The sequence below is a fragment of the Lepidochelys kempii genome, chromosome 1 (genome assembly GCF_965140265.1).
Source record: "Lepidochelys kempii isolate rLepKem1 chromosome 1, rLepKem1.hap2, whole genome shotgun sequence".
Lineage (NCBI taxonomy): Eukaryota > Metazoa > Chordata > Testudines > Cheloniidae > Lepidochelys > Lepidochelys kempii.
This window is the reverse complement of record NC_133256.1, coordinates 66,920,902-66,945,874: the sequence shown is the minus strand read 5'-3', so window position 1 is coordinate 66,945,874 and position 24,973 is coordinate 66,920,902. Positions and strand designations below refer to the sequence as shown.

The 24,973-nt window shown below is 39.7% G+C and overlaps 1 protein-coding gene across 1 annotated transcript in view; it reads left to right on the top strand.

Annotated features, from left to right (window-relative positions):
- DIAPH3 (diaphanous related formin 3) overlaps positions 1 to 22,841 on the top strand; it is a 504,213-nt gene extending 481,372 nt beyond the window's left edge. Inside the window, exon 28 of the mRNA XM_073325081.1 lies at positions 21,989 to 22,841. Coding sequence (XP_073181182.1) covers positions 21,989 to 22,248 — 260 coding nt within the window. The 3' untranslated portion in view covers positions 22,249 to 22,841. The remainder of the gene's footprint in view (positions 1 to 21,988) is intronic.
- The last annotated feature ends 2,132 nt before the right edge of the window (positions 22,842 to 24,973 follow it).

Below are 24,973 nucleotides of genomic sequence, written 5' to 3'. Positions count from 1 at the left end.
TTAGAAAGTTTGCAAAACTTTCATTGAGACTTTTTAAAAAAAAATCCTTTGCTGTGTAAGGAAAGATGCCCTATTTACTATGAATTCAACCACACAGGGCTTAGAAGACGTTTCTAAAAATTTATTAAAGTAGCTTTTCTATATACACAGTCACATTTTTAAGAATGCATACCTAGAGGAAAAAGTGGGACATTTAAATGAGATTTAGGCACATCTTTTATTTAAAAGTCTTAAAACTGTGATTTGAAATATAATGCAGGCCTTAAAAACGCAGATATCCAACACTTGAATAAGTACAGAATTATTAGTGATAACAGTAATTCCTTGTAACATATTATGTTACATCCTTAAATGTATTTTGAAAGCATTAACCAAAGGAAAGGGAAACAATCATGTAAACTAAATTTTGTATCCTGATATCATTCAGAAAAAACTATTTACAGTTTTGCTTCTTTTAATGTGTCCTGTTATAAATAAAATTTAGTTAAATTCTCAAAGTAATTGAGGGGAGAAAAATGTTTATAATTTTGATAAAGTATGAAATGATAACTTTAGTGATTGGTAAATCTCAGTGGGCATTGGTATAATCTTTTGTTCTCTGAGTTCTTGGGCTGTTCAAAGATTTAAATATAGAACCAAAATGCATTTGACCACTCAAACCCCAGGGAATTACCTTAAATTTGTATATTTCTCTGTGTCACTGATCGTACTTGTGTATTATTCTCTTAATTACCCCTCAAGTAATTTCTGATGTGTGATAATGTGCAGGTCAGTGCTCTGCAAGTCCTTCAACATGACCTTTCATTGAATAATTGTCCTATCATCACCTTGGTTCATGGCTGTATATTTGCTTGATTTTTTTTCCTCTTACTCAGGTTAGCTTAGCAACCAGCTCACACATCTTTTATACTTATTATTCAAGTAATCACCCTCTGCAACACACAGAAGCATCAATTAAAGCATTACAATGAGGTATTGTGTTTTGTTCAGAATTCTGTGACATCAGGAGTTAAATTCCATTTACCATGATTCAGGCCTTCTTCAAGAGGCTAACCTGTATTTTTAAAAAAAAAAAAAAAATCTTCTAAACAAAGAAGTACCACATCACAAACTACATGAAATGGATTATAAAATTACATTCTGCTCTTTTAAAAAGACACTTAAGCTTCTTTGAAAGATATATCGATTTAAATGTAGCACTAAAATGTCTGATGGCTGAGCATTCATTTTAGATTTAAAAAGTTTTGTCAGATGTAAATCCCTTTTATAACTGCTGTATTGATTCTTACCTGTTTTCTTCATAAACATTTTCTGGCTAATTTTCAAATTTGGGTGAATTTCACAGCAAATTATTATTAGAATGGGACTTGAGTACCCAGTAGCTGTCAAGATGGTTCAGTGATTTAATGTCAGTGTCCTGCAGCTTTGACTGTAATCAGCAGATGCTCTGGTATTACCATAAATGTTTTCTTAACCACCCCTGTCAAAAAAGGGAAAATATTTCCTGCTTGGAATCTACTGCTTCTGATTAAATTCAGTTTGGCTTCTTTTGCATAATTAATGTCCCATGATGATCTCTAACCTTTTGTTTTTAATATCGCCTCTTGGTCTAGACACACACTGTTTGCAGGGCTGCTCAGTTAAGTCAGAGCAGACAAAGGGAAGCTGAATGAGTTTGTATATGAGCCTTTATTTCATTAGCTCAGAAGTTCTGTACTTTATTCTGCCCTGAGTTGTGAAAGAACATGAAAGGTTCTGGTTCTTTCAATCTTTTTGATTGTGGTGTTGGCTCTCTGTTCTGATTCTGAAGGTTGTTTCTGTAAGTGCTCCTGGTTACATGGTTCAGATGTGCTGTACCACTTAAGAGTTCTGATTTAGAATTCACTTTGGGCACATCTTCACTGGCAACGTTAAAGCGCCTAGCTCTCCCAGCACTGTAAAAAAAACCCACCTCCCTGAGGGGCATAGCTACCAGCACTGGTGCACTGTCACGTTACAGCCCTGAAACTTGCAGCGCTCACGGGGCTGTTTTTCACACCCGAGCGAGAAAGTTGCAGCATTGTAAAGTGCCAGTGTAGACAAGCCCTAAGCCTCAATCTGTAAATTATGATAAACATCCATTCTAATACAATCAAATAAAATGTATGTCTACACTGCCAGAAAAACCAAAAAACCCTGCGGCAACAAATCTCAGAGCCCCGGTCAACCAATCTGGGCTTATGGGCTCGCGCTACGGGGCTAAAAATAGCAGTGTAGACATTTAGGCTGATACTGGAGCCCCAACTCCAAGACCCTCCCCTCTCTCTCAGTTTCATACTCTGGGCTCCAGCCAGAGCCCAAATGTCTACATTGCTATTTTTAGCCCCATAGCATGAGCCCACATCAGTTGACCCAGGCTCTGAGACTCACTGCTGCAGGGTTTTTTTTTTGTTTTGCAGTGTAGATGTACCCTTAGTTATCTGACATATTGTGCATACCTGTTATGAGTTATAGCTGAAGTGCAGTTGTATAATTGATGAGGAACGTAGGCAACTGTAAATGCCACAAATCAATTTCTGATATTAAGCTGAAGTCTTTGTAGTAAAATAGATGCTATGACTCTAAACCTTAGACTGTAAAGTAATAAATGTATTTATCACTGGAAAGATGGTGGTAGTATGCCATTAATGTTCTTAAATACAGCATTCAGGGGGCTGGTACAACAGCTGAATAATTCACTTTCACCTATGGGGATGTGTCTAGAATCTGTCTCAGATCATAAGTAAATGCAATTTGGAACTCTCAAGACCAGCCTCAGTAGTAAATCATATCTCAAAAATAAAATCCATATTTAAATACAGAGGAAAGCCTGACTCCACACAAAGGTAATTTTTCTCATTTGTGGAATACAGTATGCTAGGAAATTGATAACATTACTTTCATGTGTGGTATATTGGTGTCATACACAGTCCTGGAGAGCTCCCTCTGGCTTATCACTCACCAGGCTGTCGTGCTCATGGCCCATATTACTGGAGTCTTTAAGCCTCCTAAGTTTGAATAGTCAGGGATGATCCCCAACTTGGGTTCTCTAAGCACACTCTTGAAGTGCAGATCCTCTGTCTAGCTCCCCCTTCTGAGAGCTGAGACCCTGTGGTCCAACTACCTAGCCCCTGGGACCAGTGCTGACCCCTCAAGCGTGCTCACAGTTTAAGCACATCATATCCCATAATTGCAGCCACGTAGGTATTCTGGATTTACAGTTTGACTTTTCCAGGGCAGGCGATAGTGAAAACAAACAAACACAGAGACTTTGCAGAGGATTCTAAACATGATTACTCTTTACTTAGCAAGACAGAGACACAGCTCTAGACAAAATAATAAACATCTCCGTATACATTTCCCTTTCTCAGTTTCCATCACTTTGGAGAGTTCTTTGAGCTTGAACAGAGTCCTCTGCAGTGCCCAGGTTCCTTCAGTAGTTCATGGCTTCTCTTCAGAATCATGGAGTCAGTCTCTCCCACTAGGTCAGTTAGCTTCCTTCTTCCTTAGATGATCCTGCAGTTAAACAGCATAACCCCACTACAAAAGCATGCCCCTCTCTCCTAATCAAGCTTCCTGTGTGGCTCTTTCAGTCTCACAAATGTATGTTCCACCATTAAAACCTCTATCCTTGGTTCAGCTGTTGGGGATTTTCCACTCTCCACTTCCCCCTCGCTGCAGAGAGGCTTGGTCAAACTGTTTTCCCAGCTCAGGCAACATCACATGAGCATAGCCATTTTTTGGTTAGAGCACAGTTGTTGAGGTTATCAATTGACAATCTGGTGGTCCTTTCTGGCCTTACCATTGTCCCTGGTCTGGTAGCAATGTGGCACAGTATTTGTTAGCAGGTGGTGGATTCCACATACACTGGTGCCTTCCATGATTCAACAATTTCGTAACTGTCAGAATTCAGAAGTCACATATAGACAGGTTCCCCAAATTGTTACAATTGGCAGTATAAAATAACAAATAAATTAAATGCTAACAAACCAATCAATTTGGGGAATGCTTTACTAATGAGTTTGAGGTTGCAGTGTGAAATGTAAGATGCCAGTTATTAAGGGCAGCCAAAATTTACACAAATTAACAGAACAAGCTCTTATTAATTAATCATACTTTCCATGAGCATTTTCCATTGGAGGGATTGCTACATGCTGATTTGGATTGCTTTCCACTATGGATAACTCAGAATGATTGTGGACAGTTGCAAGTAGAGGTGACATGGATATGAGAAACCAAAAGGAGTGGGCCACTTTGAGGCTCTTCAGGAAACGAAATGCAGGAGACATGCAGAAGCACAGTTTTCCAGTGGCACCATTGTGCCTCACCAGGAGCACAGGGAAGTAAAAAATGGTTCAGTGTGAACCATCCCTGTTGTGGAACCAGCTCTATCAGCCTGAGTGGAAGGTGGAATGCCCTGGCTCTGCCTCCTCCCCAACCACTGTGTTAGTATTATATTTTACTAGAGGCCCTAGTTGAGATCAGGTCCCTATTGTACTAGAACTGTATAAACATGAACAAATGCCCTGCAGTTTACAGTCTAAGCAGACACACTAGACAAAGTGTGAAAGAAAGTATTATTCCCATTTTACAGATAGGGAACTGAGACACTGAGAAATTAAATGATACACAAAGTTAAACAGGAAGTCTGTGGCAGAGCCAGGAATTGAACCCAGCGTTCCAGTTCAGTACCTTAAGTACTAGGCGACCCTTCTTCTTATATGTAGAGGTTTCTACTGCCAGAGCTAAAGTGTTGTAGTCCTTGTTCTAAGATATTTTAAATTTTCCTGTTTTGATATGTAACAGCTGCCTACGATGCACAAAGACTTACAGCTGTGACCAGCTTTTGTGCAGGGAAAAGCTCCTTGTAATCTTCTCCACAACTACCTTTTTGCATACCTGCACAAGGCCAAGTACACTTGTTGGATCATATTAAAGAAGTTCTGTATTAAAATCACAAATGAGTGTGATTCCCCATAGTTTAAATTCCAGGATATTACTAATTAAGAGGTCTCTTGGTTTTTGGTACTGTTTCTCTCCCTCTATGTATGAAACTTGCAAGCTGATGATTGCGTTAGTACATTCTAAGACAGAGTCTGTTCTCAAAGCAATTCACACAGAGAGAGACTCAAAGCAATACTCTGTAACAACAAAAACAGCACCCAGAGACTCCCCGCCCTTTTGTTGTATTAACAATTGTGATTAAAATAGAGATAGAGGATGTATATGGATGGATGCTTGGTGTGGATAATAACTGAATGATCAGGGAGGTGCCAGCCTAAGAATCCAGTGTCCATCGGCTGAAGAAGGCATCAAGTGGAAATAACCAGAGGACCCGCGGAGGGCAGACTGGAATCCACCCAACAGCCTCAAGAACGGGAGAACCAAAGAACAAGATAACATCTAGCAGCACGGAGCCGTCAGGAATGTGCTATCTGCTGATTGATTCAGCAACACCATGATGAAGCAATTCCCACAGACTGGCCTAGAAATAAATTCCTATAAAAATAGACTCTAGAAAGTGAGAACTTTGGGGGATCTGATTCTGCAAACCAACTTCCAGGAGCATCAGATGAGCATCTGACAAGGCTCTGCTCCCTCCTCATGTCCAGGCCACCTGGCCAGTGGCTTGGCATGAGCAACTCTAAGGCTGGTAACTATGATAACAACCTTGTAGAACCTCTGTGTGTGTGTGTGTGTGTGTGTGTGTGTGTGTGTGTGTGTGTGTGTGTATGAATGAATGAATGAATGTGTGAGTAAATATGAGATTGAATGGAATGTTATAACTATAACTGTTTACTATGAGTCTTTCTGTATTCACAATAAATGTGGTATTTTGCCTTTTCCCCTTTAATAAGATCCTGCTGGTTTTTAATTTATTGGTATAACACAGTGGCCCAAATATAGGAAGTCAGATAGTACAAATATATAGCACTAATATAGTGCTTCATATTAGGTATTCTGAAAGCACTTTATAATTATTGAAGATATTTGCAGTATGTTTTGTGCACAAGGAGAGGAAAGAGCTACTTCTTCTGTGTCTTTGCTTTATTGCTTCCTAATTTTTAGCTTTGGGTAAGGGTCGCCTATCTAGTGGTTTACATTATCGTCTGTTACACACTTTCAGACAATGTGCTGGCTTGTTTTTGACCTATATCTAGTTATTTGCAACATATATCAGATGCCTAGAGTGGGTTGTAAGAACAAGAAGCCTATTTGATTACCAAGGTTTTAATGGTCAAAGTTGCATGTACTAAGTTAATTCCGCTTTTTCCCCATGCCCAATTTGTTCACAAAGGCAATCCTAGTTACCAATTTGTCCCAGATAAACTTTATAAGTAAGTCATTTTTCTGATACAGAAAACTAGGAGTTTGAAGCAAGCAAGAAAGGAATGTACAGAGGCACCAATTTTAGGGAATTACAAAGCATTTTTTAAGACATCATAAAAAAGTTTAAAAAAAATGTGTTGATCTCCTTAAGACTTAGAGCTCTGGTCATATGCACCATCTTCTCTTTCCTGTGGGTGCTCGACCCCGCCCCTCTGCCCCTGGTCCCGTCCTCACTCCACCCCTTCCATGAGGCCCCGCCCACTGCCCTGCCTCTTCCCAGCCCTTCCCTGCCCCCATTCCAACCCCTTCCCCAAAGTCTCTGCCCCCTCCCTGCCAATATTCCAACCCCTTCCCCAAATCCCTGCCCTGGCCCCGTCTCTTCGCCGCCTCCTCCCCTAAGCACACTACGTTTCCGCTCCTCACCCCCCTCCCAGAGCATGCTAATGCTGCCAAATAGCTGTTTGGCAGCAGCCAGGTGGGAAACACTGGGAGGTAAGCAGAGGAGTGGGGATGCGGCGTGCTTAAGCCGGGAGGAGGAGGTGGGGAGGGGAGCTTGGCTGCTGCTGTATGCAGAGCACCCACTAATTTTTCCCCTTGGATGCTCCTGCCCCGGAGCACCCACAGAGTCAACACCATCTCTTTGGGAGGAACAGAGGTGGAATTTTAAAGCGTCTTTGCTAAGTGTTCCTCTGTTGCCTTCTGCTTTAGACAACACCCTAACAGTGACCCAATTTCTGGCTTCAGACAGAAGTGAAGGCAAGGGATGGGAAACACACAATCGTAACAAATTATACAGTAAATAAGAATTTCTTTAGAGTAGTTAGGGCTTTAGTTACAAAATGTAAAGTATGATTTGAAAAAATTGAATGAATTGAAAAATCAGAGGCAGCAATTTTGAAGATGATTTTTGAGGAGGTATCAGCAGTAGTCAAGTAGGTGAGAAGAAATTGTATATATTATCTAATCTGAACTGTGAAACCTTTGATTTAGACTCTGTTGAATGGGAAAGTCAAATTACGGTCCAGTGTGGTTCATTTTTTCATAAATTACTTTATTCAGTGCTCATAATCAAACACATTGTTTTTTGAAAGCAGAGGAAATTCATGCTAAATAAGTCAGTCCCCTTTCATAACATCGTTTAGTACTTTAGTACATCCCTCTTTTCTTCCCTCTGAAACAAAGAAAAATATTTTGTATCTCCTGCTTCTGAACACTTAGTAAAATTCAGTTACCTGAATTTATTTATTTGAATGTTTTATTCCTTTAAATTCCACATTCTTTCATACCAGGAAGAGCAGCAACTTTTAAATGAATGAAATGCATATAACAGGTTGGGTTTTTAAAAAAAAATCCACTCTTCAGTAATGCAATTGAGTGCCTCATTAATTCTGGTGGTGTCATCTGTTTTTGATTAGTAAGGTTGTTGAGCATCCATTGTAAAGCCTTAAGGTGCAAGAAATTACATTTCAAATGTATGGTGGCGTCATCTAAGTGCAGTTGACAGTTCATCAGGTGTTAAGGCCATGGCTACAGAGTAGAAATGAAATAAGTTGTTAGCAGCCCACAGCACTTTTTTTGCAATTCAGGAACATTTTCTTATCCTGACTTTGTCAATCAAAAACATTGTTGGAAAAGCTATTAAACTAATAAAAAGTGACACTAAAGTATATTAAGTGTCTTCTGCTGTGCTATAGAGGGAGGAGAGATATCTTGTACTTTATGAGAGCTATGATGCAATACACAAGGTCTCTGGCTATTGCAATTTTTCTGATTACTTCTAAAAACTACTTCTGGATATTAAGAGAGCAATGCACAGAGCAATAAACAAGACCTACTCCATAATGAATAGTCCTGATTCTACAAGCTGCATATTTTTGCTGTTTACTATCACTCTGCTATACTCAGGATTGGAAAGCTGTACTTGAGTGATTTCAGTTAGTAATGTCAGAGTATTGGACCGTCTCCATAGAAGGCACATCTCTGTTTAACAACAGTTTTTTGCCATCAGTAGTTAGGTATAGACTCTCGGTAACATGGTGCAATATGTGGAGCTGAAAGACAATAATTTAGGAAATATTCCCTTCGGCCACTGTAGTATTTGCCCTGTGTAAATCAGAGATTCAATTAGGGAAATGTAATAAGATTACAGCTACATTTCTTTTCTTTCAATTATAATTTTATCATGTCCCACACTGAAAACTATGATCATGTAAGCATACAATGCTGTTGTATTAGTCTCTCTCACACATTTTTTGCTTTATTTTTTTAATCAAAAGTAATTTGTGTACAAACAGTATAAAAATATTTACATAAAAAATCAAGTGTCTTGAGTATCAAGAAAGTGGGCATTCTGTTGCAATATAATAAATCTATTTAAACATTTTTTTAAAATGTTAGCTATTTGTCAGTGGTTAAAAAAATCATACCTCTACTTCAGTAAATCTTGAAGTCATTTGTATTCAGTATTAATTGTCCTATATTCCAGGAGTAGGAGGGGTTTAAAAATCTCCAAAGAATCAAGCATAAATTTGCTCCACGACATTCATAGCAAGTCCCCAGTATTAGTGTTTCTTCTCATTCACGCACTTTATACTTTTTCTCATTCGGAGAAAATAAGTATCCCTTCATAGCCTATATGTATATCATTGTGTGCTGTTCCATGCTAGATCACCATTTAAACGGAGGAAAGATATTAAGCACAATTTTCCATTAACTGAATTTCCTGAGCTCTGCTGTTCATCAAAATAATTTAGGAAGACTTGTGTCTGGATAATACTAGCTGGATTGCCTTAGGTGATCTGAAGATAATTTTGAATTTGTTTTTTACACCAGAGATTTGTTTGTTTGAAAGACTAAAAATTAAGTGTTCACATTCTATGTTTATAAAACAAAGAAATTATCCCAAAGTCCTTACTCAGACAAAACTCTCTGGAAGTCAGTTCAGTAACATGTATTTCAGTAGCAAAAATATAAGAATCTCTAGACAAATCAGATGATCTCGTAACAATTCTTTAATAACTTATTTTGATGAACAGCAGTGCTCAGAAAATTCAGATGTGGGAAAACTAAACATTAATAGATTGAATTTTGAAGACAATGGGAGTTTTACCTAATTAAGAACTACAGGATTGAGTCTCAGTTTTGTTGGTCTTTCCATTGTGCTAAGAGTTTCATATCATAAACCCTGTCAGTTAAATAAATGTGTGAGAACAACTGAAGCAACATTGGTTCGGGATTATTTTTTCTTATGTCTTTAAAGGGGAACAACATCTGTCCGGTTGCTTTTTCTTGGTTTATCCTGCTGATCAACTCACTCCCTCCTAGTAGCTATGGTGAGTCAGTAATGCAGCGGGTTTCTTCTGGCTCTCTTTTTAATTACAAAATAGCGTATAGTGTATTTTACAACTCTAGCCATCCTGTTACTAAACAAGCTGTGTTTGGAGGGGGTGAGGTGGGGGGTTACATGAATGAAGGAAAGGAGGATTTGGGTCTATATACTGTCCATGTCAAGGGAAGTAGAGTATGGGAGATTGATCTGGGCCAGTTCTTGGCAGAATAACAATAGTTGGAGGCTTAGCCATATCTATTTAGTCTTGGTCGGTGCTGGTTGTTTTCACTTGAATTTTTTCAGATGCAGGTGAAATAGGGTTTGTCACAATGTCACTGCTTGTCCTGTCAGAAGGTATATGTAAAGAGAAGTCTTGCATATACTCTGAAGGAAGGAAGTCATGAGTGTATTGTAAACTCCTGTAGGATCGAATATTTAATGGAGAATCAATGTAGAATGCAGAGCACTGTTCTGAGATGCTCTTGCTTGCCTGTTCCAGTTAGGCTGTTGTACTGTAAACCACTTTCCTTTCGGCATCCACTGTCAGCCCCAGGTACAGAGCAATGCAGTGTCCAGCCTTGAAGTGAGAGACAATACACTTTCAACAGCTCTTTGTCAAAAAGGAGCTGGTAGATTTTTCCTATCCACATGAAGGTGGAAAAAGGTATTTTTTGCCTCTCCTCTGACATTGGCATCCAAATAGGGAGCCAAGTCTTACACAACTGCCACATTGCACACTATCTTGATGATCGATGAACATATGCCTTTCACTGAAAGAGTAGGCATGAGTTCTACTAAAACCTCTAAATGCTTTCCCTCATCTCTCCCTCCATCTACTAACCGATATCACTTCAATTCTGCTTGTGTTCTTCATCCGCATGCTTAGCTCCTCAGGATATGGGAGAGGCTGGGTAATATGTGCTTTAAAAGATTTGTGTCTATGAAGCCTTTGGGATATGTCCAAGAGCAATGTGTGGAACAATACAACAGCAGTAAAGTCAAAATCATTAGGATTAACAGTGTATCACCCATGGCTTTTGGTAGCTTTAGCTATAAATTCATAACATTTGCCTTATTTCCTGTAACCAGACTGATTAAGGAAAACAATTTATCACTCTTCTCTTTATAACAACCTTTTACAGACTTGAAAACTGTTATCAAATCCCCCCTCTTCTCTTCTCCAAATTAAACAAGCCTAATTTTTAAAATCTTTTCTCATAGGTTATTTTTTATAGACTGTCAGTCATTTTTGCTGCTCTCTTCTGGAATTTCTCCAATTTTTCCACATCATTCCCAAAGTGTGGCGCCCAGAACTGGACAGAGTACTCCAGTTGAGGTCTTATCAGTGCTGTGTAGAGTGGAAGAATAACTTCTTGTGTCTTGCTTACAACACTCTGCTAATACATTCCAGAACGATGTTCACTTTTTTAGCAACAGTATTACACTGTTGACTCATATTTAGTTTGTGATCCACTCTAATCCCAAGATCCTTTTCTGAAGTACTCCTTCCTAGGCAGTCATTTCCCATTTTGTATTTGTGCAGTTGATTATTCCTTCCTAAATGTAGTATTTTGCATTTGTCCTTGAATTTCATCCTATTTATTTCAGACCATTTCTCCAGTTTGTCAAGATCATTTTGAATTGTAATCCTGTCTTTCAAAGCGCTTGCAACCCCTCCCACCAGGGTGTTGTCTACAAACTTTATAATTGTACTCTCTGTGCCATTATCCAAATAGTTTATGAAGATATTGAATAGAACTGGACCCAAGACAGATCCCTGAGGGACCCCACTCGATATGTCCCTCCCCCTCCAGCTCGATTGTGAACCATTGATAACTACTCTCTGAGTATAGTTTTCCAGGCAGTTGTGCACACATCTTATTGTAGGTTCATCTCTAGACTATATTTCTCTGATCTGTTCATGAGAAGATCATGGGACACAGTATCGAGAACTTTACTAAAGTCGATATATATCTCATCTACTGCTTCTCCTCTATCCACAAGTCTTGTTACCCTGTTAAAGACATGTTAGGTTGGTTTGACATGATTTGTTCTTGACATATCCATATTGACTTTACTTATCACCTTTATTTTCTTCTATGTTTACAAATTGATTGTTTGCTCCGTTATCTTTCCTGGTACCAAAGTTAAACTGCCTGGTCTATAATTCTGTCACCTGTCCTTATTCCTCTTTTTATAGATAGGTACTATAGTTGCCCTTTTCCAATCCTAGGGATATTTTTCCTGTTCTCCACAAGTTCTCAGAGATCATCACTAATGGCTCAGAGATCTCTTCAGACAGTTCCTTAAGTATTATAGGATGTATTTCATCAGTCCCTGCCCAGTTGAAGACATCTAACTTGTCTAAGGGCATGTCTTCACTAGCAACGTTAAAGCGCTGCCTCGGCAGCGCTTGAACGTGGCTGTGTAATTGCAGCACCAGCCCTGGGAGAGAGCTTTCCCAGCGCTATAAAAAAACACCTCCACCAGGGGAGTAGCTGGTGCACTGTCTACACTGCCACTTTACAGCGCTGAAACTTGCAGCGCACAGGGAGCTGTTTTTTCACACCCACGAAAGTTGCGGTGCTGTAAAGTGGCAGTGTAGACAAGGCCTAAGTAATTCTTAATTTGTTCTTTTCCTATTTTAGCCTCAGATCCTGCCCCATTTACACTGATGTTTACTATGTTAGCTGTCCAATCACTGCTAACTTTTTGGTGAAAACTGAAACAAAAAAAGGCATTTAATACTTCAGCGATTGCTGCGTTGTCTGTTATTGACAACCCTTCATTATGGTTGGCGTTCCTTGAGCTGACGAAACATCCGAAACCAACTTCAGTCTGTCGCCCAGAGGACTACCTCCCAATTTAAAAATAGCTTAAGAATTTCTAACTGTGTCCATTGGTATTGTTGGCTTCTTCCTGCACATTTAAAATTTAACATGTCTAATTTTTGAGGGCATTTTTCTGATTTTTGGTCTTGCTGATGAGTGAAAGGGTTGTAGCATATTCCTGGAGTTGACGAACAAAGGCTACACTCCAAAGAAATAAAGTGTCTTCATCACAAGAGTTCTTGCGGAAGAGCCTTTCCAGGGGTAGGCTTCTGTTGCTCTTCTGTCATTTTTTAAAGAGTTGTGCTTAAATTCCAGGGAGCGAGAGAATGCTTTTCAGCCTAGGAAGAGTAATTTTGAACTGAGTATATATATCTTTTGCAAATATTTACAGAGATGTGCCACTGCCAAATTAACAAAGAGAATTTTTGCATTTTCAAGAGTTACTGGTCTGACATAGACTAGGCGAAGTCTGTTAGTGGAGAAATGTAGTTTAAAAAGGCTGTGCTCTGTATTGTCATTTATTCTGTTGTACATTGAATTTTCTAAGTACTGCTTCGTTTTATATGCTTTAATCTGTGAAAAGCTGTCCAAAACAGATAAAAGTAGCAATACTGAAACAAAAAGTTTGAAGCAGTATTGCCTCAAATACTATTAGTTGGAGTTTTCCAGTTTAAAAAGATAGTGAAAAGGTCTTGGTCTTTCAACGAGAGATTTTGCAGCCTTCATTGGTGGAGCTGGCAGTTAGATGTGGAGGCACTGCGAGCCTCTGACAAAGAGGGAAGGTAGCTTAGTGCATGTCTACACTAGCATTTATGTCGGCCAAATTTTTGTCGCTCAAGGGTATGAAAAAACACATCCTTGAGCGACATAAATTTTCCCAGCAAAAGCGCTCATGTGCACAGTGCTATGTCGGCGGGAGATGCTCATTGGGCAGGTTTTATTGTACGATGGGAGAGCTCTCTCCCATCAGCATAACTCGGATACATGAGCACTCTCATGGTGGCACAGTTGTATCAGTACAACTGTGCCGCTGTAAGCTTCTAAGTGTAGACTTGGCCTTAGTAAATGTAAGAATTGATCCGGTATTGTGGGGAGAGGACAAGTTGTCCGTAGCCTCCGTCTAGGATGCCATTTCTAAAAGGATTGCAATCATTTTGCCAGTAGACAGGAGGGGGCTAAAGGCCTCCTTCTCCTGAAGTCCAGCATAATAGTAAGTAGCACAGAAGAGTTCAAACTTATGGTCAGTAGTTTGATGCCCAACAGTACTAGCCAGCTAGCAATTACAAATAGCTAAATAGATTTATATGGTCTCAACATTGTTTTTTTAAGGTGATAAATTACGCTCCTTTATTACCTATAAATTGCAGTAGGGTCCTGATTCTTTGCTAAAACACAGCAGATGGCAACTTCTGAGTTTTTAATCCATTCCCAGGAACTGCTTTGTCAGTTGCAGTGGCATTACAAATCAGGCACTAGCCATTCCAGTGCCTCTAGGATGAGTGCATATTTCCTGGATATTACCAGTAAACTTGATGATTCGGGGAGCTGCTACAGCAGCTGGCAGAGATCATCTTGGGGTGAATGAGCCCTATAGGCAACAATGCATGTGGCACCTTTGAAGCATTGTGTGCAGCAGTAAAGAGGATCCTGAGGGTGTCATCTTAGCAGAATAAAATTCCCATTGTAATTTTAAAATGAAAAGATTTGGTAGGGTAACAAATGAGGCTTTTGAATTTTTAATTAAAAAGGAACAGGAGTTTCCCTCTCCCCCTCGTAATACCTGCAAAATGACTTTTAAAGCTTTGACTTGAAATAGAATGAGGCACCAGTGTGACTCCTATGATGTAAAGAATTCCACCACAATGGAGCAACAGGAGCAAACATCTGATATTTATACTCGGCGGCTGGTAGAAATACCACAGCCCAACAAAGTGAACAGTGATTCTGTGAGATGCTGTGGGATTGTGTAGGTGTCATAGTTCAAGCTGAGTCTATATATCCACTGTACATTCTCTGTTTATTCCCTTTCTAACTGTTCATTAGTTGACCAATTTATTTACACTTGGTATGCTTAAAAATAGGAGTCGAATTTTTCTGGAGATTTGTTTGAAAATTTATGATTAAAAGATTTAAAATACTAGGACATCAAAAATTACGCTTTTTTTAAATTATTCCCTGTCTCCCTTGATTTATCAACCTACATGTTGTCAGCATAGCAAGTATTCCACAACTCCAAGTTCACAGACAGACATTTTCCACGCTCAAGCATAGGGAACTTTGGCAGATGTCAAACCTCCTAACAGTCCAAGAGACCAGGGCTCTTCATTTGCAGATGTTAGCAGAGGGCAGAGCTGGCTCTAGGCATCAGCAAATTAAGCAATTGCTTAGGGCCCCAAGCATCTCAGGGGGGGCCCCCATTTGCTTTTTATTATAAGAACTTGGCTGTTTTAGAATTGGGGGAGGGGAGGATATTCCTGGATAGGGCCACAGTGGGCTAGTACTGGCACTGACAGAGGGATGAGATTGGGTAGAGACAGGGCATGGAAGAGGATAGAGCTGGAATTGAGCACTGGAGTGGGGCTGGTTTGCAAATAATCAAGTTTGGAGGAAGCAGGAGAAATAGGTAAAAAGGAGCTTACAATAGAAAGCCTGCGGCTGGAGCCAGGCACTGAACTGCTGTTGGGAAATAAGGACCAGTTGGAGCCTGACAGCAAAGAAAGTCTGAGGGGCTTAGCAAAACAAAAATTTCTGCTCTGGGAAAATCTTTGCATACACAGCAAAGAGAGTTTTAAACTGACTCTCATGCTTTCATTAGAGTGTGCAGAGCTTTTTCACATGAAGCAGCCTGGCACTGTATTAAAGTGTCTGTGCATACACGCAGCCTGGTCTCAGGTGTGGTGTACAGCAGCAGCCATTCTGTTAGCTGGGGTTTCTGTATATACTTATATACAGTATATATAATTCTATATATACGTAATTAGACAAAACATTAGAGCTAAAGCTAAATATATAAACATAACTTACACCCATCATTAAAATAGGGCCATTATATTAAACAGGAACTACTTGTGTAATAACCATCAAATTTGACACTGCTGAGCAAATAAAACACATACACACTCTATTATCCAAACTTTATTTAAAAGGCCTGGGCAACACCCATTAAAACCAAAGGGGAAATGCTATTATTTTCAGTGGAAGTTTGGAGTGGGCCCTTAAAAAGTAACACAATTCTAGGAGCAGAGTTAAGGTTGGTTGGGTTGGCTATTGTTTCTGTTTGAATGAAGTGATAAGGGTAGTATCAGAATTGTTTAAACAGATGTGATTAATGGTATGCCTTCTCTCTAAAGCTGCTTAGCAACCTTAACTGAAATTTAACAAAATTGTTTGCTCTATGATCTTCAGTGGCTGCCTATTGGTATCTAGATACAATTGAAGGCATTGTTTTTGACCTATTATAAAAGCTGTAAATGGCCTGGAACGTACCTACCTGAGATCACCTCTTTCCTCATGCCACAAATGATACTAGGGCTGGAGCTCCCTTACTGTAAAATAAGGACTATTGATGGGATGATCTCTATGAGTCCCTTTGATTCTGGAACTCACTCCAACCACTTCATCTAATGTAGACAGAATCCGCCGAACTTTAAGGCATTGTGCAAACCCTAATTATTTGGCATTGGAGGAAGGGAAAATATTTTTCCATGTCTTTTTTTCTGTCTTGCTGTGACTGGTTGGGAGGAGCTTGATTAAACCGAGGAAGTTGTGCATTGTAACTGCTAAATATTGACAAAAGTGGCTAGAGTGTGAATAGATTATCTAAGAAATATCCATATAACATAGTTTAAGACAGGAAGGGAAGAATATTATAAACCTTTGAAACTGCAGAAGCATGTTAGGTAGTGTGATGCAGAGATGGCAAACTATAAACTCAGGACCTAGCTAGGCTGAGATTTTCAAAGCAGAGTAGGAAATATAACCACACAAATCAGATTAACTTCCATTTTCAGATTATAAAAGACAACTAGTAGATTTAGCTGCACGTTTAATTAAAATTGATGTAATTCATGGAATTAAAATCCATAGTTGGCTTTCAACGTTTCAAACCTAACGTCCAAAATAATCTAGATTTGTTATACGATCTTAGGCCCAGGTTCATAGAGGGACTTCGGGGGTCCCACATTCAGCGTTGCAACACCTAACTTTTAGGCACCTCGCTATCCAATGTAATCCACAAACCCTTGGTTAGATATCTAAGATCCCTATACAATGCACAGGGAGAGAGAGGCAACTGAGAATGGGATCCACAAAAGCCAGCATACTAGGCAGGGAGTCACCTAACCTGGCCAACAGCAGATGCCAACAAGACAAGTCTGTCCTAAACCCTGTCCCTCTTAGGGAGTTAGGCAACTAAGTCCAAGCAAGAGGGAGGTGCCTATCCCTGCTTGAGATCCACAGACATCTGAAGTCAGGCATCTAAGCTATTTCTGATAAGAATGGCAGTGATGCACTCCCCCTTGACGCAAAATGGCAGGGCAGGAGGGGGAGAGGAGGATGCAGTGCACATGAGGGAGCAGTATGCATGCCAGATGCAGAAACGTAGGCCCCTAGGGGACTTTTACAGCAAAAATTAGTGAGTTTAGGCACCTATGGTTAGGTGGCAGCTTAGTGGGGGTTTGTGAATCACAGTGGCACCTAAATCTGAGTTTTAGATACCTAAGTCCCTTTGTGGATCTGAACGATTGTATTAAAGGATGACAGACATAGGTCTTTCAAATATACCATTCTCCAGCTTTGGAAAGTTCAGCATATCTTCCACTTAGCTCCCCAGCCCAGGACATACCTTCTCGAGCCATCTTTGAACTTCCTAGAGTTGGTTCACTCTCTTATTGAAGAGTATCTATGAGACTTATCAGAAGCCTTTAAATCTGGGTGAGACAAGCATTTTCAGCTCTACCACTGTTGTTTTGTATCTGATCATTACAGACAGTTCGTTCTCTGGAGAAGTCAATGGGACTTAAAGTTATGCTTAAATCTGTCACTGAAACAGGGCCTCATTTTTTTTAAAGGTCCTTTGTTTGCAGCATTGTAAGAGACCAAGGTCAGAGTTCACATGTTTACTATGCTTATTTATCTGTAGTAGGTGGCCCCTCCAGGTCAGCTTGAAGCACACGTCAAGATTTATATCACAACAGTTCTTTCAATACCTTTAGCTGAGAAAATCAGACCGCAAGCTGCAGTTTTCAAAGGAGTGCCTAACACATGTAGGCTCTTTTGAAAATTCCAACTTCATTCTTTAGTATTCACAGGCCAGCATATATCAAGCCCTAAATTCTCTTAAAAGAAAAAGAAAGAAAAAAAAGATGAAGTTTCAGAAAATTACGGGTTCCTTCTCTTCCCCCTCCCCCAATCATCTTTTTGACCATCAGAATATGGACAGCAGCAAAGGTTAGGGGCACTCTGTATATTGATATAGACAATGTAGTCCTACAGGATCTTAAAGCCCCCAGTGGTGTGTGCAGATTCATTATAATACAATTATTAAGTAAAAAATATTAAATGGAGAAATATATATAAACATACTACAATTATTTTAAATTGTATATAATGTGTGTGTATGCATGGTCTCACTTGCTGAAAGCTCTTTTCTTTTGGCCTTATGTGTTACAGGGAGTCTCAATGTGTACAACTATAGTCACGTGGATTATTGTGTTATTTCCAACATACAGTATATATAAAATAGAGCTTAACCGTTCAGCTAAGTGAAAATTGAAGCTCTGTTAAATTTTAAGTAACAATTGTCCATCTGATATAGAAGGAGAAAGGAGGGTATTTATTTTCTTCCAACAGCCAAAAGGTGATCATACTAATAAAATTTGTTGAGATTGTCCAAGATAGTGTGTAAAATACTCATCCATCACTGTGAGCCCCTGGTCAGGGAATGACAATGCAGTAAATATCTTCAGCAGCTGCCTTGGAATGTACAAGCTGTTTTCGGTAGGAATTTTCAGCACTCACATAAAACACACTGTCATGAGTGACTGCCTGTGCTCCAGAGTCATTACTATTGGGATGATAGAACATCTTTCAGCGAATAACCAAAAAACTTTAAATGTCATGTCAAGTTTGTTGAAGCCATTTTCAAGCCTTGTTCAAGGTTACATGAATATTGAGTATGCTTGTTTTTAAAAAGTATAAGATCTATGAGAGGGATCACTCAAAAGGCTGGTAGATGAGAGTCACTTGCTTTAAAAAAAAAAAAAAAAGAAAGAAAGAAATTTGTCTAGTCTTCTTTCAGAAAGTCAATCAGGCAGAGCCATTTATTCATCAGCCAGTGCAACTCACAGCTGGTGAGATAAGTCAAGCTCGCTGTCACTTAGTTGAATATAGCCACAAAGAGACCAGAAAGGAAAGAAAGTAGATTATCTTGGATGATTAAATTACAATACAATTTTGATTTATTTAAAGTTTTAAAAATCTGCCTGACAAATTCTAAATTCTACAAACAAAAGACACTAGGTGGGTGATGTAATATCTTTTATTGGACCAACTTCGGCTGATAAAAAAGACAAGCTTTTGAGTTCCACTGATCACTTCTTCAGGTCTCAGAAAGGTAATCAGAGTGTCACAGATAAGTACAAGGTGGAACAGATTGTTAAACATAAAGAGACAAGTTGCAGGAAACCATTCAAAATGAAGTGAGCAATTAACACTTCAGCAGTCATAGGTCAAAGGAGAGTTGGTGGGTTACAGATTGTTGTAATGAGAAATAAACCTAGTCTCTCCATTGAGTCAATGATTTCTAATGTCTGGAAGAGTTATGAATTTAAGCTCCAAGGCTCACCTTTTGAAGGTGTTTTGTGGGTTTCCTTTGAGTATGAGGACTGAGAGATTAGATGTGGAATGATCATTTTGTCAAGCGTGTTCCCCCACAAGTGATAGGGTGTTTTTGTCTTTCATCATTTTCATGTATGAGTTCACTGGAGAGCGTAGTGATAGTCTGATTTCCCCCACATACTTGTTGTTGGGGTATTTGATGCACTGAATGAGGTACACCACATGTTGTGACAGGCATGAGTAGGACCCATTCATCTTGAAATGGGTGCTGTGGAGGATACTGATCACTGTAGCAGTGTATGTATGGCTGCAGGTTTTGCATCTTATGTTTATGGCGGGGTCTGGTGTTGCTTTGAGTTGATGGGTCCTGGTCTGTGAGGAGCTAGTTTCTGATGACGAGTTTAGCAATGTTGGGAGGGTTCTTTGAATGCCAGAAGAGGGGATTCAGGAAAGATTTCTTTCAGATGTGGTCCCCATCAAGTATGGGTTATAATTCTATGATTATACCCTGTATGGGTTCCAGTGTGGGGTGCTAGGTGATAACAAGGTGTGTGTGGGTTTTCTGTATCAAAGCCAGTTCTGCTGGCAAATCTGCTTCGCGGATGGAGTGTCCTTATTTAGTGAAGACAGTTTTAGGTATGTTAAGGCATGTATCCTGGACTTTCTCCTCAGAGGGCTTTCTATAGCAGAGATGGGCAAACTATGGCCCACCGGCCACATCCACCTGTGGGACCGTCCTGCCTGGCCCTTGAGTGCCCAGCTGGGGAGGCTAGCCCCTGGCCCCTCCCCTGCTGTCCCCCCTCCCCCACAGCCAGCGCTCTGGGTGGTGGTGCTGTGAGCTCCTGCCGGGAAGCACAGCGGCGTGGCTGGCTCCAGCTGGGCAGCTCGGCTGCCAGTCCTGCTGTTCTGAGCGGCATGGTAAGGGGGCAGGGGGAGAGGGGATTGGATAAGGGGAAGAAGGTCGTGGGGGGCAGTCAGGGGACAGGGAGCAGTTGGATGGGGTGGAGGTTCTGAGGTGGGATGGTCAGGGGACGAGGAATAGGGGGGATTGGATAGGTGTGAGAGTCCTGAAGGGCCTGTGGATGGGGTCGGGGCAGTCAGGGGAGCAGGGAGGGTTGGATAGGGTGTGGGGTCCTGGGAGAGGGTAGTCAGGGGTGGGGGGGTCCTGGGAGGGGGTGGTCAGGGGACAAGGAGCACGGGGGGTTGGTTGGGTGGGGGGGTATGAAGGGGGGCAGTCAGAGGGTGGGGGCCAGGCAGTTTGGGAAGGCACAGCCTTCCCTACGTGGCCCTCCATACAGTTTCAGAACCCCAATGTGACCCTCAGGCCAAAAAGTTTGTCCACCCTTGTCCTGTAGTAACTGAGTGCCTCACTGTAGATAAGATTTCTTGGTGTGTCTGAGGTATTTGCTCTATCTGTGAAGGTAAGAGTGGTGATCCATGGATTTCCTGTATATAATTGTCTGTAGGGTTCTGTTGGTGAATTTTTATCCTCGTGTCCAGGAAGTCGATGCGGATGTGGGAGTGTTCTTGAGAGAGTTTGATGAATGGATGGTGGTTGTTGAAGTTGCAGTGAAAATCTCTGAGGAAGTCCAGAGGATGAAAATATAATCAGCATATCGCAGGTGTATCATCAGTTTAGTGTTGTATATTTCAAGAAATTCTTCCTTGAGGTGGCCCACGAAGAGGTAGGCATATTGGGGAGCCAATTGTACCCAGGGCTACACAATACAAAGTACCCATAAATAGTACAAAATGATCATTCCGTATCTGACCTCTCAATCGTCAACTTCAAAGGAAATCAGCACAACACCTTCAAAAGGCGCACCTGGGAGCTTAATTTTATAACTCTGATAGACACAAATAATCACGGACTTAATAGAGATTGGTTTGATGTCTCATTATAACAATCTGTAACCCACTAACACTCCTTGGACCTGTGACTGCAGTGGTGTTAATTGCCTGCTTCAGTTTGAATGATTTCCTGCAACGTGTGAACTTCTCTCATGCTTAATGATCTATTCCAGCTTGTATTTAACTGTGACACTCTGAGTACCTTTGTCGGACCTGAAGAAGAGCTCTGTGATGCTTGAAGGCTTGTCTCTTTCACCAGCAGAATTTGGTCCAATAAAAGATATTGCCTCACCCACCTTGTCTCATAACCTGGGGCCAATACAGCTACAACAACAACACTGCACACACAAAAATATAGTCTAGCATGGGTTAAAAATGTCAAACACCTTTCTGTGTCTTTCTCTTCTCACCTGAAGGCCCATTCCTGTAAGGCACTTGTGTTCTTCATTCCAAATTATTTCAGTGTCAATCAAGGGTGCTCAGCACCTGGCAGGATCTGGCCCTGGCTTTGTGAAAATGGAAGCTAGTTTGATAAATATGGTTTACTTACTTCCATATTGCTTCCCTTGAGCCACATTGTCTAGAAATAGCGTTTTCAGAGGTAATGATTTTCATTTTATGCCATCTTTTAATTCTTAACTGTTCATCCTCATGCCAACAATACTATTCCTTCTACATGTAAAATTACTCCAACTTTGTCTATTTTGAAGGCTTTCTGTATTGAAAAACGTAACTAGAGTAACAGTCTTTGTTTAACAATGAGATGAAGCTTTTATTTTCTTCTCTTCTACAGAGAACCAGAAAGCACACCTAGAAAAGTCACATTCAAACCACAATATCAATTTCAACTTCACAAGGACTCCAATCACCAAGGAGCTTAATTATGACATGGAAGCTAATTCCTCTACAGCAAGGAGCAAGGCTGTTGGAAGAAAGGAGACCTACATTGGAGAAAGCAACAGAGAAAAGGAAATGGAGCTTGTTGGCTCTGCTTCCAAAGGAGATGTTGTTCCTGAAGTAGAGGCTTTGCTGGCAAGATTACGAGCATTGTAAATTAATCCTAGAAAACTGATTAAGCAATCACTAAAGACAAGCTATAATAAGCTGCTACATTTTTAAAATACACATTAATTTTGCATGAGTGACACTTACGCACTTCTGTATTCCAAACTTCACATACTTTATATCTAAAATACAAATGTGTAATGCTTTGCCTATGAATTTGAGCCCATGGTTTATGCATAACTATAAGCAGGCTTGTATGCATTTCTACCTACTGACAGTCTGGTAATTCAGACAGATGCTGAATTACCCCAAGAAACAATTATTTTAGTGTCCAGACTTCTGAACACAATGTTATGAGAACTTTTCTCCACAACACACAGTACATTTTAAATAGTTTTAAACCATTATGTTTGGTCATCATCTAGGACTAATAAATAGCTACAGAATCAACCTGTATATTTTTCTATTTTATTTCTACACATCACCTGCAGTGTAATTTTTAGCACCTAAGGAAGTTCATTATTGTATCATATTAAATGCTTATGGAGGAAAATGTATACTATGTAAATTTCTCATAGCCATGTTTTTATTCACTTTAAATAAGAACACCAAAGAATGCTGAATAGTTTATGCGTTAGCTAAATGGTAACACGAACAGAAGCTTACATCTATGCAAGAAATGTATTTTATGTATGACTGATATTTCATTGCTGTTAAACTTGTTTGGATGATTGTATAAAATCAATGTACAAAAGTTCTATGAATACAATGTTGCAATTGTGCACATAGGATAACAGCTTCTTATTTTATAAGTAGCTACCAAAGTAATTTTTCACTACTTTTGCTTGAGTAAACATAATATTGCAATAATATAAAGAACGCCTAATGGCAGAGACCTCTACAATTGGTTTTCAACAAACTCATTTAGCAGTACAATCTCATTTGCTGGCACAGGAGGAATCTCACACATAATTGCATCTCCATTTTGACACAAGTCATTGTACACTGTTACATGTTCACTAACATATTTATTAATTGCACATCACCATGAAAAAAACATGCTACTTAAACTATCAACTTGAAAGCTACTGTTAGGACATTTGGTCATTTATTTCAAGTTCCTACTAATCAGAATGTGCTCAGTGACTAATACCTCTCTTCCAAATACTCTATTTTTCTTTATAAATGAGTCAGTTAAATGAAACCAGTGTTCTGGTGCATTTTATTTCCTTGTTTAAGCTGCCTTCTTATTTCCTGCAAAAAAAAAATAAAGTTAATTAATTAGAACTCTGACACTGACCTGTTTATGAACAGTAGGGCATGGAATGTTTTTCATTCAACACAGGAATTAGTCTTATGTTTTGGGGGCTGCTGAAACTATCATTATACCCTCTTGTTATGCTCCCCAATTTAGTAAAAATGAATGTAAAGCATAAGGAGAGATCAGATACAGAGAAATCCTACCAGACTTAAGACTTTAGTTTGCCAGAGCTTCAGTGTCACTTAAGAACCATGGAAGAAGTAACCATATTGAGGAAGCACTTTTGCTGGCTCCAGTTAGCGTGGAAGAGCCACAGGATCAGTGTTTAATGCATAGTGGATGGATAGCAGCTGCTAGTCCAAAGAATGGACTGGAATACCAAATTCATGTTGAGATGAATTTCATATCCACCCACACCTCATTATTAGGGTTACAAAGCCCCCTGCTCCTCCCCAGTTATCAGGATTTGGTACTCATCACCTCCACTTATCCTAAGACTGGATCTTTATGGATAAGAGGTGAATTTAAGACTCACCAGGACAGACATTCATGTATGATTTTATTTACTATAAAAGAATAAAAAATGTATTTTTCTACTTTTGGCAGACTTAAGTAGATGGGTTACCAAAATGCTTTCACGAGGATAAACAAAACTTGTGGTTGGGGGAAAAAAAGTCACACTAATCTTTAGAAAAAAGAAAAGGAGGACTTGTGGCACCTTAGAGACTAACCAATTTATTTGAGCACAAGCTTTTATGAGCTACAGCTCACTTCATCGGATGCATCCGATGAAGTGAGCTGTAGCTCACGAAAGGTTGTGCTCAAATAAATGTGTTAGTCTCTAAGGTGCCACAAGTACTCCTTTTCTTTTTGAGGATACAGACTAACATGGCTACTACTCTGAAACTAATCTTCAGATGGCTTATGCTGCTGAAAATAGCACCAAAACAAAAACAAAACCCTAACCATAATAATAAGGGTTGGGTATAGAGAATAGTAGTACTGGAGAACTGCAGCTGAAATATTACAGCAATGACCTTCTGAATGGAGATTCAAATATAGATTCATCTGCCTGAGCAAAATCAGTTTGTTCATTTGAATTAGTGGGTAATAGCCCACATCAGAAAACTGACACAATTCAGTACACTTGACAGCATATGTTCCAGATGGACACAGCACTCATCTAGGATGGAGACCAAATTATTCCTTTTAGCTTTTATCAGTCTTTATTTTATGTAAAGTTTAAAATTTTGGCAAGATAATAGGGCTTAGTAAACTACAGCTGAATTTTTGATGAGCAGAGAACTGGTAGCAGTACAGTAGCTTCCAACTTTCAAATATAAAAACTTTTTTGTTTATACGTCTCCTTTATGGCTAGCAACTTTTCAGCTGTGATTATGTGAGCTATATGTGAGTAGTTAGCATTTATTTTCCCAATGGCTCTTTGTTTTGTATCATCATCATTCAATTAAATTAGAATTGTCCAGCTAAACCAGATGAACCCAATAATTC